We start from the raw sequence: 17,397 nt of genomic DNA, 5'->3' as shown, positions 1-17,397 counted from the left end.
ATATCAAGTAACAATTGAATGCATCACTACACATCAAATATGTTCTTATTGGCCGCAATTTTGTTGCTTCCTGCAACTTTTACACTTCAAGTGAGGAGGAGAAAATGACTTCCTTTTTGCATAAAGGCTGGTTAGACATAAAACAACTGCCTTGCTCAATTCAAGGCACGGAAATATATTTACATGAGAATGTGGAGCTGCCGTTTTAGATCTGGAAATACATTTTAGCAGATGGAACTCTATATGGTCCCCCAAAGTACTGGAACACGCATGAAGTTACATCAGTGAAAAACAAGATGAGGAGTTTCACAACACATTCAGTCTGACACACAGTTTTGGAAGAGAATGTTGCCTGATTGCAGATGTGTGGGGATGTGATCCACTGGTGTGTAACAGTATAGAGGAAGAAAGAATATATTTGAATACATATGGTGATGTTTTTCTGACCAAAGTGGGACAGATCTCTCATCAGTTGAATAGTTTGCTGAATTTGGTTACCTTTCTTTACAAGCTGTGTGCTCTCTTTCTGCATCAAGTCCATTTCTCTCGTCAGCGCCTTCCTCTGTCTTTCCAACTCGCTCCTCAGAATCCCAATATGTAGCTGCATACACTCCCTCTCTTTCTTCTGTGGAAAGAGACAACAATAAATATAAAAACTTAATCTTTTCCATTTTTCCCTATTCCATACCCAAACAAACTTCATTGGGTAGCTCAGTTTTTAAGAAAAGGATATTTAACAACTGATCAGGCATTTTAATGGCCTGATCTGAAGGTAAATCTCATAGAACTTCATCTGCCGGTGTTTCCATTAACTGATGTTATGCAACTAAAGCGGATTTTTTTCCTCTCGCAATAAGTCATTCCAAAAATCATGTCAACTGATGTTAGTGGGTTTAAGTATATCACAGCCGCTGCATTAGCCATTATTTTTAATCGAAGGAGACTTATGCGTGTTATTCAAGCATTAATGGCAAGGAAAGCCCCTTATACTTAGGAGCGGCCACGTATGAGGCGTTTCTGGTTTCTCCTGATCTGCTTCAAGGTCTTGACAAATTGTGGCATTTCTTTGTTGTTTAAAATCCAGTATTCCCATAATTCTTTTGTCTTTTATGAGTTTAATAAAGAACTCTGTCTCGTCTTGTCCAAACATACTGTGCCATCTTTAAAGAATGATCGACTTTTATATACGACAGGTGACCTGTAAATACGAAAAAACTGTTTTTAATCGCAGTTTTGCGAAATATTCCTTTTTCAAATTGCCTGAAAACCATCTCATTCAAGCGGAATGTTTTTTTGCGATATGGGAGTTTTTGCAAAATTGATGTGTTTCCATTGTGTGTATCTTCAATTCGCATATTCAATTTGCGCAATTTCAAGGGTAATGGAAACACGGCTAGTGATAACCAACGGACGAGACAAAGTGGGACAAAAAAATTTCTTAGATTACTTAGAACTGCAACATTTTACTGATATTGGTACCAACTACTGAAATTTTGGTACAATGACAATCGTAGCTTATTATAATATAAATTAACAGAAATTTTCAGGTATACACTACCATTCAAAAGTTTGGGGTCAGTATGTTTTTTTTTTTTGTTTTTTTAATAAAGAAATTAATGCTTTTATTCAGCAAGGATGCATTAAATTGAGAGTAAAGACATTTGTAATGTTATAAAAGATTTCTATTTCAAACAAATGCTGATCTTTTGAACTTTCTTTTTATCAAAGTATCCTGAAAAAAAAAAACCAGTTTCCACAAAAATATTAAGCAGCACAGCCATTCTTGCAAAAAAAAAATATATATATACATATATATATATTATACATATGTATATTGCACTGCCCTGTAAAACACTTTGGAAAGCCAGAGCAAGCCAGAAACATTCACATTAATGTAGTAAAACAGCAAGAGATGATGTTTTAAGCAGATTACAGCAGACATCAGTGCCAGATCTTCCCTCAGCTTCTCCAGCACCCAGCACAGATGAGTCCACAGCAGATCTATCTAATCTACATCTACAGCCCTGCGGCTTTCAGGACTGTTAGCGAGCCAAGCTCACTAATGAGGAACAGTGATCTGACGAGGGTGAAAGTGGGATAGAGAGTAGATAGGAGAAGATAGAGAGCAAAGGAGAACAGATAACAGCCAGGGAAAGTTCACTATGTCTTTAAAGTGATTGGTGGTGGTGATCCCTATCATAAGCAGAGCTGCTGAGTTTAATACAGAGCAGGACGGAGCAGCGTCGCTAAATGTTTGATCCTCTGGCCTCCAGCATCCATCGGAGACATATTCAGAATAAACCAAGCATCATATATGCAATTACAAAACTTACAGACTTGACATAGATGTCTTTATATACAGAGCCATAAGACACATGAATCCACACCACAGGGTGATGGGGAAATTGAGTAGAAGTCATATCAATGAAATCTCTTGGATCTATTATAGGTAACATCTCAGGATCTTGTATTCTTGCACTTGGCAGCTGAGGAAGTGTCAATCAAAGAGATACAGAAGACAGCACCTTAACCTTCAGATAGCTTAAGCCCTTATACGGCGAGAAAAGACCAAGAGCTTGCGTGTTTACTATCAACGCCACTGGCACGACAAACACACAACTTTTCACGCATAGCTAAACACTTCAAAAACGCACACACGCACACTACAAGATTTTTCCAGAAAAAAATAGGGATACATTGATTAATAATGATACTTTATTATTCACATTATGGTTGATATTAAAATTTTATACTACTTTATGTACTCTAATAATATTAATAATAATATATTAATAATAATAGTTTAAAATGCTGCAAGCGAATTTAGCCATCACAACATTATAACTGAAATTTTAAACAAAGTAAAAAATAAAAACATTCTGAAATTTAAGATTAAATTTAATGTTATTAAATGAACGCGTTTTTAAAAGATAACTTTAAGTGACATTACATGACAGCAAAGGTCATCTAAATTTAAAAAGATAAAAAAAAAATTGAAGATTTGAAAATGCTCAATTAAATATCAAATAATGGTCAAAATATCCAATATCAACTGTAAATAAAAACTATAAATAAAAAAACTAAATAAAATGTAAAAAAAATATATATATATATATAATAACATAAATATAAAAACAACGAATGTCAGCTGAAAAATAAAAATAATATGTAAATATGTAAATAAGTAAACAAGTATGTAAATGAGTAACTCAAGTAATAAATAATTACTTGCTTATTTACTTATTTACTTAAGTAAATAAACAAGTAAATTAGCATGTAAATAAGTAAATTAATAAGTAATAAATAATAAGTAATAAATAAGTAATAGATAGATAGATAGATGGATAGATAAATGAGCAAATAAGTAAAATGAGCAAAAAAAATAAATGCTAGCTCTTCTAAAAAAAAACATTTGATTGAACAATAGTCTGTCAAATCAAATACAAAAGTCCAAAGTTTAGTTATACGCTAGCTTATAGATTAGCTTGAATGCAAAACACACATGGACTAAAAGCCACAAACCTTTAAGGCATGTACCTCACATCCTCTCACACACTAAGAATCACAGTCTGCTTTAACTGCCAGTAATAAGAAAGTACTGAATAATTCAATTAGAGTAGGAATAACCGGTACAGTGTAGCGAGCGTGCATGTGCTGATTGATTGCTTGAAGTGCCCTAATAGGCTCAAAACTGACCTGAGGCCAGGGAGAAGTGACAACATGGCTGTTTCAGAGGCGAACGCTCTGATCTGTAATCAGGTTCACATAACCTCAAGCCTGAAGGAAAACTCAAAACAGATTTTTGCTCATTAAGCACAGTAACTGATACACTTTGCAGGAATTTCAGACCCTCGCTGACCTTTGGTGCAGTCCAGGTAGCGCTCCTGTGATCGAGGGAGAGTGTCAGCTATTAGTGTAAATGTATCCTGAAATTTGACGTGTGGAGAACTCCAGAAACTTGCCAATTCGTTGTTGGAGAGGAAGAAACTTCACAGTCATTCACAGAGACTTGACAAGCTGCCTAAGAAAGACGTGTGATAATTTTCCCAACATATGTAGGCTTCAGAAGGCTTTTAGAGCCTTTGGATGAGTATTGTGTTGGATATTGTAACACAAATTAACTTTAAATTATTGCATGTCGTATTGTGTTTGCTCTGTTTGTATAATATACGCTCCTCAATGTTTTGGCAACTTCTTTTCACGTCATGATCATTTCTGGCTGATTTGGTTTCGAGCAAGAGTGAGAGAAAAAAAAAAAAAGTGAGGTGACTCATGTTCTTTGCTTTGGCCAAAAAAAAAAAACAACAAAAAAAAACCCTAGAAGTAAAAAAGGCTCAAATGGTAAACAAAGTTTGAAAACAAACTCCAAAGAAAATGACAGACCTCCAGGACACTGAGACAGCAGAGATCAATAGAAGGTCCTGTGGACATCTCACCCTCTGAGAAAACAGCATTTCAACAGGTGGAGGGGCGTCGCCATTTAAACACTAAGCACTTAAACATCAAAGACAGCAGGAGTGTGTGTGTGTGTGTGTGTGTGTGGTAGGGCATCTCAAGTGATGGAGTCTTTATGACTTGCAAGTGTGTGAGAGGGCAAATGTGAGTGAAGGAATCTCTCATTTTCACTCTTTCTGAAGTCTTTCTATGATGTGCTACATTTCTATTTTAAAAACATATTTTAGTTTAATTTAAAGGGGTCATGACATGGATTTTTTATTATTTTAATATGTCCCTTGAGGTTCACTTATAATGTTAAAAAGTTTAAACAACTTTTGTTACACAAAAGGGGCAGCTCCTTTAAGGCTTGTCAGTAAACGGACACTGTTATGATTGGCTAATGTAATTGAATAAGAAACTATCAACGGCCACTTCCTATTGGGCGTAACTAAGTATTTTGTAAATATTATCCACATAAAACAGTCAGTTACAGACAAAGTATTATGAAATCATTTATGTTATGAAATCAGTTTGTGATGTAGCTGCTTTCAGATCCAATACAGCTGACTGCTTCATCTGGCAACAAAAGTTTCTTTGCGAATTCCCCGTTACACTCTGCCTTGTTGACAAAACAAAATGCTCAAAACAAACATATCATCCTTCAGTGTGATCTGAGACACCTCTAAAATAAACCATTAAAAGACAAGTTCACTTCAGAATTAAAATTTCCTAATAATTTACTCACTCCCATGTCATCCAAGATGGATGACTTTCATCAGTCGAAAAGAAATTATGGTTTTTGAGGAAAACATTCCAGATTTTTTGTCCAATATAGTGGACTTCAAAGGCTGCCAATGGGTTGAAGGTCCAAACTGCAGTTTCAATGCAGCTTCAAAGGGCTCTAAACGTAGGTGGAAGTACTGCGGCACTCATTTTCTCCTCCAACTTCAAAATCATCCCACATCATTGTTTTACCCTTTTTTGTAAAGGCTGTTTGACTTAGTCTTTGCATATTCACTTTGTGAACACTTGCTAGGTACTTACGACTCTGTCAGGCGTGACCTTGATTACGTAATGCGTGGCGCATCGCAGAGCTAGTGCAAGACAAGCATTTTTGGTAAAAAAAAATAAATAATATATATATATTTTTTTTTTTAATTTAAGAAAATGACCAATCGTTTTGCTAGATGAAACCCTTACTCCTCAGCTGGGATCGTGTAGAGCCCTTTGAAGCTGCACTGAAACTGCAATTTGGACCTTCAACCTGTTGGTAGCCATTGAATTCCCCTATATGGAGAAAAATCCTGGAATGTTTTCCTCAAAAACATTGTATTCTTTTCGACTGAAGAAAGACATAAACATCTTGGATGACATGGGGGTTAACAAATGATCAGGAAATTTTAATTCTGAAGTGAACTAATCCTTTAAATTGTTTCCGACACTGGGATCCTTCTGAAGTCTGTACAGAGACAGAAATTATCTGTTTAAACTGGACATGCCAGATCAAACAATCTTTCACTCTTCCATATGTCTTGTCGACAGACTCAAGTGTGTGGAGTATGTCAGAAACTAAATGCGCATCTGTATACTGCATCCAGTGTAGTCAGCGTCAGTGATTATGGTTACTATTTACTTTTGACGTGACGCAGTTCTCACATCCAGTGTAAGCAAATGTCAGCCGTTAAGTGACTGAATGCCAGTGGGTGGGGCCTATGGTATGATGATATATTCGTCGATTCATCTGACAATTTGCCGATGTCTTACTCTGGAAGCAGGCAACTTGATTAAATAAACGCTTTGTTTATAATGAGGGGGATGTTTTAAGCAAAAAATAAATAATCTTTTCAAACTTCTGAATCCAATCACACTCCTTCCTCATCCCTTCTTTCCTTTCTACAGTCTGATGCCCCATGAATGCAAAAAGCTTAACAATACAATAATTTAAAATATATATATATATATATATATATATATATATATATATATATAATATAATATATATAAAATATATTTTAAATTATTGTATAATTAAAATATATAAAATTTTATATATTTTTTTTATATATATATATATATGAATGTACCCAAAGCACCACGCTTTGGATCTGAGTTCTGAAGAGTTCGAGAGAAGGAGAAAAAAAATGTGTGTGTGTAATTGTGTTTATTCTGAGTGGAAGTGTCTGGGCATTTATAGCCAACCGGGAGAGGACAGACTTTTGAAGTTTTCATTAACTATAAGCATGACTTTTAAACCTTCGTTTTCGCAGCTGCTGAATGGCACCTCCAAAAATGCTAAATATGTTTTCCTTTTACTTTTCATTCTACTGCAGGATACAGTGAGTGTGGAAACACAAACAGAGGATTTTCTGCTAACAAGGGCATGGAGATACATAGAGAAGGAATAAAGCAGTGGGATTCGGGATCTCTAAATCCATCAAAACACAGGATACAAGAGCCGCCCGAGGACTTAATGACATATTTATGAGGATCTGTGTAACACAAGATACACAACGCTGAGGCCATTTGTGTTGAGTGAGTGGGTACCCTGACTTCCTGTTTGAAAGTGAGGGTATTAGCACCAGCATACTGAACTCTCATTCTCACCTGTAAAAATAACACTGCAACTGCTTGAAATCACCAGCAAGTAATAAAACATTAGTAGTTGCAAGGATTTTATGTAAAAAAAAAAAAGTAAAAAAAAATATTGAGAATTTATGAGAAAGTAAATATTATATCTATCTAGGGCTGGGCGATATATCGCATGCGATTGTCACACGCATTTTGTCAGTAAAGCCGGTTCCCTGATTGCCGCTAAATCGCCATCACCTGCTTTCAAATGGAGCGCCATTTAGTAGACAGAGCCGTAGTTCACTGACAAGCCACGCAATATCGCGTTTATATCGCAGATGAATCGCCTTCGATAATGAACAAATTTAATTCTAGAACATGTCCAGTTCTTATTTATTTAAATGTTGTTTATTATTCATTCCAGCTGTCATGGACTTCATACTGACACCTGTCTTTGTGGATGAATGAAGCTTTTTGCTCATTTAGGGTTGCCAATACACATCAGAGTTGTTTGTCTTTTGTTCATTCCTTTTCATTCATCTATCTTTTTTATTGACAGACCTATTTCATAATACACGGAATAAAAAAAATTATTCTTGGACTTATTAAAAATGAGGGTTCAGCTCCATGTATAATAAAAAAAAAACTTGGGTAACACTTTCCAAAAAGGTCTCATTTGTTAACATTAATTAATGCAGTAACTAACATAAACTAACAGTGAATGAGCAATATATTTTTAGCGCATTTATTAAACTTTGTTTATGTTAGTTCATAAAAAATGTTTGTTCATGATAGTTCACACACAGTTTATTAACTAATATTAATAGATACAACTTTTGTTGTTAAAAATATATTAATAAATGTTGAGATTAACATTAACTAAATTAATAAATTCAATAAATACATTGCTAATTTTAAGTTCCTGTTAACTAATGTAGATGTTAAAAAAAATTAAAACTTATTGTAAAGTGTTTCCAAAGCTTGCGCTAACAGACTGCTATTCATTTCTTTATGTTTGAAACTTTGTTTTTAATTGACAAAATACTGGGGGCACCTTTAGGAATACAACTGACAGCAACTTCTAGTTTTTAATGTTCCCCAATATGTGCTTTCTTTAGGACATTCACTAAAGTGAAATGCTTGTCTGTTACACTGCTACATAGCTTATCAAAAGCCGGGTTATACTGCCATCTCTCATGAAAGAGTAATTCTGTGAGCCTGGAAAGACAATATCCCCACTACAGAGTGAAGTATTGAATTTTAAATTGAGTTTGACAATCTGCTATAAAATTCTGTCAAGCATACAGCAACTGTAAATTTAGCCTTTTATACTTGCAGAGGTGCTTTACAGAGTCTTACCATCAGTACTATGTACCAGGTGCAAAGGAAAAGAAACCCAAACAGGCCAGATAGGATTTATGAAGTTAGAGAACATAGAAAATATACAGAATATAAAAATAATCCTCAATGAATAAGAGCACACAAGCAGACCTAGACAACCCAAGAAATCCCACTGGTTTGATTTGTTGGGTCTCACCTTTTCTGTGCAGGACGCTGTTGTCCTCAGTTTCTCTTCAATTTCCTTTCCAATCTTCTGAACCGTCACCTGAGTCTGCTTAATGGCTCTCTGGGCCGTGTGAAGCCTGTGGAGGAAACACGCACAGGATGCATCACTGTTAGGTTTGAGAATGTGAAGAAGAAGCGATTCCAAGTAGTGGAACCGAATGATTTCATGACATTAATGCACACAGAACTTTGTAATTAAATACTCGGACTGAGTTTCCTACAGCACAGATAAAAAGACAATGTTTTACCAGAGCTGTGAACCTAATAAATATACTACAAAGTCAAAAAAGACTTTTCTTCTCACAGCTGCTCTCAACAACAAACATATAACTTGACCATTATACTTCAAACCACAAACAAATGATTTTTATTGATCAAGCAACAACAAATCAACTAGTTTTTACTATGGCAATGTGTAGTTAGTTAAATATACTGTTATTTTTGAAGAATGTTCATGGTGCTCTCTCTCTTATATAATAAAAGTATATTAAGCTGCTATAATCAAGAAAATAATTTAGGTTTGGAATGACATCACAGTGAGAATTTTCATTTGTAGGACAATTAATATTCCTTTAATTTGAAAAGTTGTAAGTATTTGTATAGTAAACCACACAGTGTGATTGGATCTTGACTCAAATAGATGGAATTAGGTCAATCAAATGAAGGATGACAGCAGACACATGTAAACACCCACTCTCAGATGTAATGGAAACAGAATTGCCACATGCAAAGGGGAGATGATCTCACACAGTGACCGTTTTCAGACTTATATTTGCGGTAATTAGAGAACACACAAACTGAAACCTTATGACAGGACCGCTAAACTGAAGGGAGGTCAGGAGTTGTTTTTGTACTGTTTGTTTATTTCCCAAAGGCAATGGGCTTGTTAAGATAAACTTTCATAAATAAAAGGATTGTTAAGAGATTAATAACACCGCAGATGGGTCTCCTCATTGTGCCTGTTTTTGTTTGCACCATGGTTCTCATTTGGTGCCTAATTTTCTGACTCATCTGGTTTTACAACCACACCAAATGGTTTCAATACCCATTGTTTAATTGCAGTGGCATGGTGAAATTTTTAATTAGCACCTGAAGGAATCATTCTGTGAAACTGAATTCAAGAATTAGTGCATCCATGGATTTAAATACAGTCCCAAAAAATCCTTCCATTGCACTAAAATCGCTCGCGCCGTAAAACGCCCCACAATAAACCGTGACAACCAGGGAGCATCAATGCTCACTATGTTCCCTTAATGGAAGTTCTAAAGCATGTAACATAAATTAGTGATGACATGCAACAGATGTCAGGAAAATTAAACTGTTATTTAATTGCTTTACAACATAAACATACACCAGACTGATAGTGAACATTATAAATCTAGATACCGTTTATAATTTACAGCTGACATGTTAAAGGGATATGTAAAAAAGTATTTATCAAAATGTAGGCCTACTTTAAATAGCATTAAAATATTAATCTCAGCAAGTTATCATTTCTACTTTTGTTCATAAATACCAGTAGTGACGTTGTACAAGCGACAGTTGTGGCCTAATGGTTAGAGTCAGACTGGTAACCCGAAGGTTGTGGGTTCGATTCTCAATACTGGCAAGAAATGACTGAGGTGCCCTTGAGCAAGGCACCTAACACCCAATCGCTCCCCGGGTGCCACAGCTAAAATGGCTGGCCACTTCTCCAATTGTGTGTGAAGAACATTTTAATAATCTAAACAACCTTTTTCCACTGTGAAGAACCTTTTGTGGAATAGAAAGGTTCCATGGATGGTTAAAGTTCTTCATTGAACCATCAATGCCAATAAAGAACCTTTATTTTTAGTGTATGGGTTACCATATTTGTTTCCGGCAACATGACAATGTCCTTATTGAAAGTGAAGGTGACGTGAAGGCCAAAGTCATCAGTGTCCCAATGTTTAGTGAGCCAGTGTTCTAAGCAGAGCACGAATTTGTGTACACGATATACTGATTCACAACCTATAGGGAGCTGACTGAGACACACACAGCAACAATCTGTGAATTACAGGAGCCATTAATCAGGGCTTGATTGTGCTCATATGAGCTTTCTGTACCACTAAGCCTCATGGGAAAGAAAAAATTCTCGAGGCATGTTAGAAACCAACAAATAATTCATACACATGATCATCACACAGTAAAATGGATGTACACAAAAGCCTACACTTCTTTCTTTCATTTTTACACTGCTTTTACATCATAGCATAGCTGCTGTTCTCTAATTAGCTGAGCCAAAGGTTTTAACATCTATATTTAAAGATCAAGCTGCCTTTTGCTGTTCTCGTTAGCATATTCCCACTTGGGAGATTTTCATGAACGGCAGCTGGTTTGCTCGACCACAAAACTTTTCAGCGACAGCATACAATTTACTTTGTTTCACACTCTCCTCGCTCACTCAACCTCCATTAATGGTTCTTTCTCTCTCTTTTTGAATAGTAGGATTAGCACATTCTCACTGGAATCCCTCAAGGACGATCAGAAGTGCACATGGCCGGGGTTAAAAACAAACTAGACACAAGGCAGATGCTAATTAGCACACAAACTACAGCTGTTGTGTGGTAAAAAATCTAGAAGAACATGCATTCATGAATGCAACAGCCTCAGATTTCAGTAAAGGAGTCAAGGTTAGCCTGTTATACCCCTGCTGGGAGATGCCATAACTACCTGATATCAAAATGGTGCCATGGATTTTGTTTGTTTGTTCTGTTTAGTCATTCTTTTCCTATCGGTTTCACTACCCTTTGAACTACTGGACATTAGGCAATTCACCAGACGCCATTTTTCCAGTACTTGATTACTCAGATTATTCAGTTTTGCTGGACATTCTAGTCAGAACGGCCACAGTGCTGTTCAAATGCGCGGTCAAACGCAAACGGGTAAGCGCATCACTGTGCTGGTTAATCTCGGTGAGTGCAGCTCCCGAACCCTGCTGGATCCCCTTCAGTTTGCATGCAAAGAAAACAGGTCTGTGGATGATGCAGTCAACATGGGACTGCATTATATCCTGCAACATCTCAACAGACCTGGGACTTACGCAAGGATCTTATTTGTGGACTTCAGTTTAGCCTTCAATGCCATCATGCCTTATCTTCACACAGCCAAACCGACCCACCTCTCCATCCCCACTCCAATCTGTCAGTAGAACACCTGTTTTTTGAGAGGTAGACAGCAGCTAGTGAGGACACTTACATCCAGGACCCTCACTGCTCTTCTCCCAGTACATGAATGACTGCACCTCTGTCAAGCTCCTGAAGTTTACAGATGACACCACAGTCATTGGCCTCATCCAGGACGGTGATGAGTCTGCATTCAGACAAGAAGTTGAGCAACTGGCTGTCTGGTGCAGTCATAACTGCCTGAAGCCTAACACGCTCAAAAAAGTGGAGATGATCGTGGCCCTCGCACTCCCCCATCTCACCAGTTCTGTGGAAGCAGTGGAGTCATCCAGGTTCCTGGGTACCACCATTTCTCAGGATCTGAAGTAGAACAATCACATTGACTCCATTGTGAAAAAGGCCCAGCAGAGGTTGTACTTCCTTCGCCAGTTGGGGAAGTTCAACCTGTTCTACTAAGCTGTCCTGTGTTCATCTATAACTGTCTGGTTTGGTTCAACTACCAAATCAGACATCAGGAGACTACAACGGACAGTCTGGACTGCTGAGAGGATTACTGTTAAAATCATCACAGACTCCACTCACCCCAGCCTTCCTCTATTTGAACTATTGCCATCCGGACGGCACTTCAGATCACTAGGCACTAGAACATCTAGGCACAGAAACGGCTTCTTCCCACGGGCCATTTCCCTCTTGAACAGTTAAATGCCTCCCACCCCACTGCTTAGAGCAATATCTTTGTAAATTCAGTTAATGTTTATTCATTTTATTCAAAATACTATTATGACTTAACCTAACTGTGTCTTTATACTTTTTATATTTTTTACATTTTATTCATAAAACAATTACAATTATTCTTGTTGTTGTATTTGTATGTGTGCACTGGAAGCTTCAGTACCAAGAAAGAATCCTTGTGTGTGCAAGCACACTTGGCAATAAAGCTCTTTCTGATACTGATTCTGATATTTGGCTTTCTCCATTGACAGTCACTCAAAATTAGTTGTGTATTCTAACACTACCATTAAAAAGTTGGGGGTCAGATATGAACACTTTGTTCAGCAAGGATGTATTAAATTGATCAAGTGACAGTTAATGTATCTATTTAAGCAGCACAACTGTTTTCTTGACAACCAAATCAGCATATCAGAATGACTGGAGTAATGTATCTTTACCATCTCAGAAATAAATAACATTTTATAATATAATAACAGCTATTTTAAATTGTAATCATTTTTCAAAAGATGTATTTACTATATTTTTGATCAAAAACATTTAAAACTTACCAAACCAACACTTTTTAATGCATAGTGTGCATTGCTGACATTTAATTACATTACAGTGGATGTTTTACCAGATGTTTTTGACTCTCACAGCTCAGGACAGACACTATTGAAGGGTTTCTTAGTTTTCTCCAAATACTATGGACCTCCTTGTTTTTAACAGATTTTGGCATTTTGAGAAATCCTGGGAAAACTGAGCATACCACATTGAGCGTAACGGGTGGAGATTTTCCTCCCACATGCCGACAGAAACCTTGCATTGTATCTTCCCATCTGCGGACCTTTTTGAGTCCTTCAGAGGGGGCTATGAGTCCTTTGTGACACTGCTTTACATTTTTTCTACCACTCCTTTCTTCCCAAAATTTTTACACTGATGACTTCATTACCACACACATCATTCGTTAGCAATCATCAAATTGCAGCGATCCAATTAGAGGTCCAAGAGAGAACTGAGCGATGGCCAGCTTCTGATCCAGACCATCAAGATTCTCCTATGACCAGCATTAGAGAATTCAAGCAGTTTGCTGACAAAAGGTTAAGAGCCAATATCAGCATAGTGAAACAATGCAGACTAATACTCCCCGAGCAATTCATCTAGGTTACGTTTCGGGCCTCCTGTGACCACACTTGTCCAAAACTAGAGCTTTGAACAACACAAATACTTTACATCTGCTAAGAAGTACAGCTGACCTGCTGTACTTCTTAGCCCATACAAAAGTGATCTTTTTTTCACAAACCCCTGTAAAACTGAATGAGGTTTCAGGAAAGTCAGGATTTATGATTGTCTACACACAACTGTAGTGATAATTTCTGGTGGATGCCCACCAAAACTATATAATGAACAGCTACCATTTCTATAAATCCACATTTTCTTCAATATATACCTCTTTTTCTGAAGCTAGAGATTGGAAAACTACACCCCTCTCAATCATATTTGGGGCCTCTCCTTTCCTCGTCTCACACTTTACCAGCAGCACTCTGCATGAGCTGACTAGGGCATAAATCACTGGGCCTTTAAAATCTACCCTGTAACAAGTTCACACAGCGACAGGAAAAATATTATTTATTTTTTTTTATCAGCCGTGTCTCTCTCTTGTTATATGCAGGGTGATATGGCATGTCGATAAGTCAAGTCAAAGCTGATTTGACAGATTTATCATCACCGTGATTGAGATGGAGAAATCTGATAGGCCACTTCCCCCAGGTGAGTGGCAGTTATCGTCCGATCGGATTTCACGCATGTCTGCACTCTTATCAGACTTCAACCCGTCTGCCCATCAACACCTATCTCCCTCAGCCAATCAGAGAAGGGCACAGGAGGCTGCCCAGCAACCAGCAAGGCAGCTCAGACATCAAACACATGCTGGAATACAAACACTTCAAGCACAACAACTTTTTTTTCTGGCGAATCACCTTGTAAAAACTAGGGGAATGATTTCCAAGATTGACATCTGAGGGGTGCAGTGACCCAAGTAATAGATTACTAGTTGTGTTTGCTAAGTCAAGCATCACCTTTACTACTTTTAACACTTAGAGTTAGGGAATCAACTCAAATCAATCAAACATTTAATCACTTATTCAGGAAAGGTGTGCTATTACTTTTCTATGCAATCAAACTAACGATTTTTAGCCTAGCAATCACATAAAAACACCATATATACTGCAAACTACCACTCAGAAACACCATAGCAACCAGCCAAGCACATAGCAACACTCTGGCAACCATCTAAAACACCCTAGCGACACACCTAGCGAGCTAGAACACCTTGGCAACTGCACAGCAACGTTCCCAAACATAAAGTGCAAAGAAACACACCTACTACCACTCAGAACAACTTAGGAACTGCATAGCAACACCTTGGCAACCACATAGAACATCCTAACATTATGGCAGTTTGTGTTTACAGACAAGAAAATGTAAAAATCTAGTTTAACTTATCTCAGAAAATCATAAAAAAACAGAACAAAAAAAGACTTAAGACAAAAAAACAAACAGAAAAGCATTAACTCCTTGAACTGAAACACAAATTAATTCATTCCAGAACTGCTGGAACAAGAACAGAGACAAGTTATTGTAAACATTGTTCTCCCTCTTTCGTTTTGACTTTCCTTCTCTCCCACATTTACCTCTCGGTATGTTTATGCATTTACCGTTCAGTGATAACCAAATAAATCTCGACTAGTGTTTGTATGCAAGACAGCAGTGCAGCATTGTAAAACCAGGCCGAAAATAAAACAGGAAATGAAAACAAAGACAGATGCTTCATGAAAAGAACAAAGATGCGCTCTGAGAGGTTTTGATGGCCACCTTGTGTCATATCCTGAAAAGGTCCACAAAGACTAGCGCATGTCAAACCCAATTACATTTTGCTGCCCAATCGTAACATGGCTTGCCGCTGGTAAACATAAAGATCCTGAACAGCACACTGAAAAATACAAACAAACACTAACGTTACTGTTCTTCATTTCTCTGACATTTTTTCCTATTTTTCTTCTCATCTCATGATGAGCAACTCCTATACATATAGTTCATTGTACAAAAATGACTTGTTAAACATTTCTGTGTGTAAAAGATCAGATGACATCTTTTACTAATTATTTTGTAAACAAAAAATATTTTATGTTTTTAGCCTTTTCTTTGTTTGGGCTTTAATATCAAATATGCACATTTTGGATTAAAAAAAAAAAGCTTTAATTATAAGCTAGCATGTTCTTTCATTTAAATATCTATTATATTTTATCTAGCAAATGTAATGGTTTTATTCGATTTTATAAATATATTAATTTTATATTTAATTTAATATTTAATTTATTTTATTAACAATTTTGCTTGAGAAGCACAATGTAATTTATTAATATTTTATACATCAGACATAATTCCTAAAATTGTACAAAAAAATACTTTTAAGATCAGCCATTTCATAGAATGGCCTTCATGTCATTTGACCATTCAATTTTAAGCAACTGCTTCCATGGAACATTCCACGGATCACTTCTTGTGTGTATGTGTGTGTGTGTGTGGAAAAGACAAAGAAAGGAAATTAAATACAGTCTGTCTGGTTGGTATCTACAAAATGAAGGGATGAAAAATGTTTTCTGTCTCTTTTTTGTTTGGATAAATGTTGATAAATGTCCTTATATCAGGTGACAGCCAGTCTTCTGTTGTCTTTGCAATTCCTTCACGTCCTCTTTCCCTCCTGGAGATATGGGTCACACACATACACACACAACACATAACTGCCAAAGCCACAGATCTGCTTGCATATCATGCGTAATTTACCTAAAAGAACATTAACATCCAGTATAAACTAATGCTTCAATGTTACACTCAACCTGCTTTCTCCAAAAACCATTGCACTCATTGCGCTGGTATGCTTATACCTGAAGTGTCACTGATCGATATGGTTTTCACCATAGGCTAATAATTACACTTGCAGTACATAAATCAAAGATAATGTGCGCAGCCTGTGCAAAGGAATCAAACATATCGGGTCATGCTTAAGAAAACACATCACATCTGTTAACCTGCGACCAAATATCCTTCACAAAAAAAAAGAAACAAAAACACTTTTACTGCACAATGAACAAGTGACACGACACGGAAAAATCTAGAGTGCAAACAACTCGAAGGGATGTGAGCCTGAACGGAAAAGAAAACAAACACGCAACTATCTACAGTGGTCCCCTACCTGCTGCTCAGACCAGGAGAATGTCAACACACGCCTCCGTCTCCACACACCTCAGAACTCGCCATTGTCTCCAGTACTGGAGGGACAGATAAGATTGTGCTGCATGGAAATATTTTGGGCTCTGACATTCCTGCCTGGTCTTTGCAGAGAGACGACCAATCCTTTTGACACCTCGTCATTACATCATCTGTGCTTATTTTTGCTCAGAATCATTTTAAATGGTGGCTCAACCGGGGTAAATTTAAGTCTGTGGGTGTGAATTCTTGCATTTTGCTGGCACTTCAGGATTACAACCAAAAGATTACAAATTGGGGCCAATTACTCTCTTTTTACAGCTGTAAATGTGCAAATCCCATGTCCTTTTAAGATAAAACAGCAGGTGTGGAGGAATCATACATATTGGGTTGTGCTTACAAAAAAACTCACTGCATATTTTAAACCGGTTTCAAGTATCCTTCACAAAAAAAAGTAACATGAACATTTTTGTTGCTCGGAATCAATAAACCTCTAGGCAGCGCTTTGGGTGACCAAGTTCAAGTCCAGTTTGTGGTCCCATACTATACTATATATATTAAGTTGAAAAATGCCCCAAAAATTTAGAGCACTTGGGAAAATTTAGGTCGAGATTAAAAACAATAGGGTGCAAACTGGTGTCCATTATTTTTTTTATTTTTTTTACAACTATAAAAACATAAATCCATGTTCTTTCAGGTAAAA

General features: G+C 36.8%; 1 protein-coding gene across 1 annotated transcript in view; it reads right to left on the bottom strand.

The window, feature by feature from the left end:
* Positions 1-17,397, bottom strand: part of uvrag (UV radiation resistance associated gene) — a 125,031-nt gene that overhangs the window by 87,212 nt on the left and 20,422 nt on the right. Inside the window, exons 7-8 of the mRNA XM_067399242.1 lie at positions 8,543-8,648; positions 499-625 (exon numbers count right to left, since the gene is read on the bottom strand). Coding sequence (XP_067255343.1) covers positions 499-625; positions 8,543-8,648 — 233 coding nt within the window. The remainder of the gene's footprint in view (positions 1-498; positions 626-8,542; positions 8,649-17,397) is intronic.

The sequence above is a fragment of the Chanodichthys erythropterus genome, chromosome 10 (genome assembly GCF_024489055.1).
Source record: "Chanodichthys erythropterus isolate Z2021 chromosome 10, ASM2448905v1, whole genome shotgun sequence".
Taxonomy (NCBI): domain Eukaryota; kingdom Metazoa; phylum Chordata; class Actinopteri; order Cypriniformes; family Xenocyprididae; genus Chanodichthys; species Chanodichthys erythropterus.
Note: the sequence above shows the minus strand (reverse complement) of the source record. Positions and strands in the feature narration are given on the sequence as shown.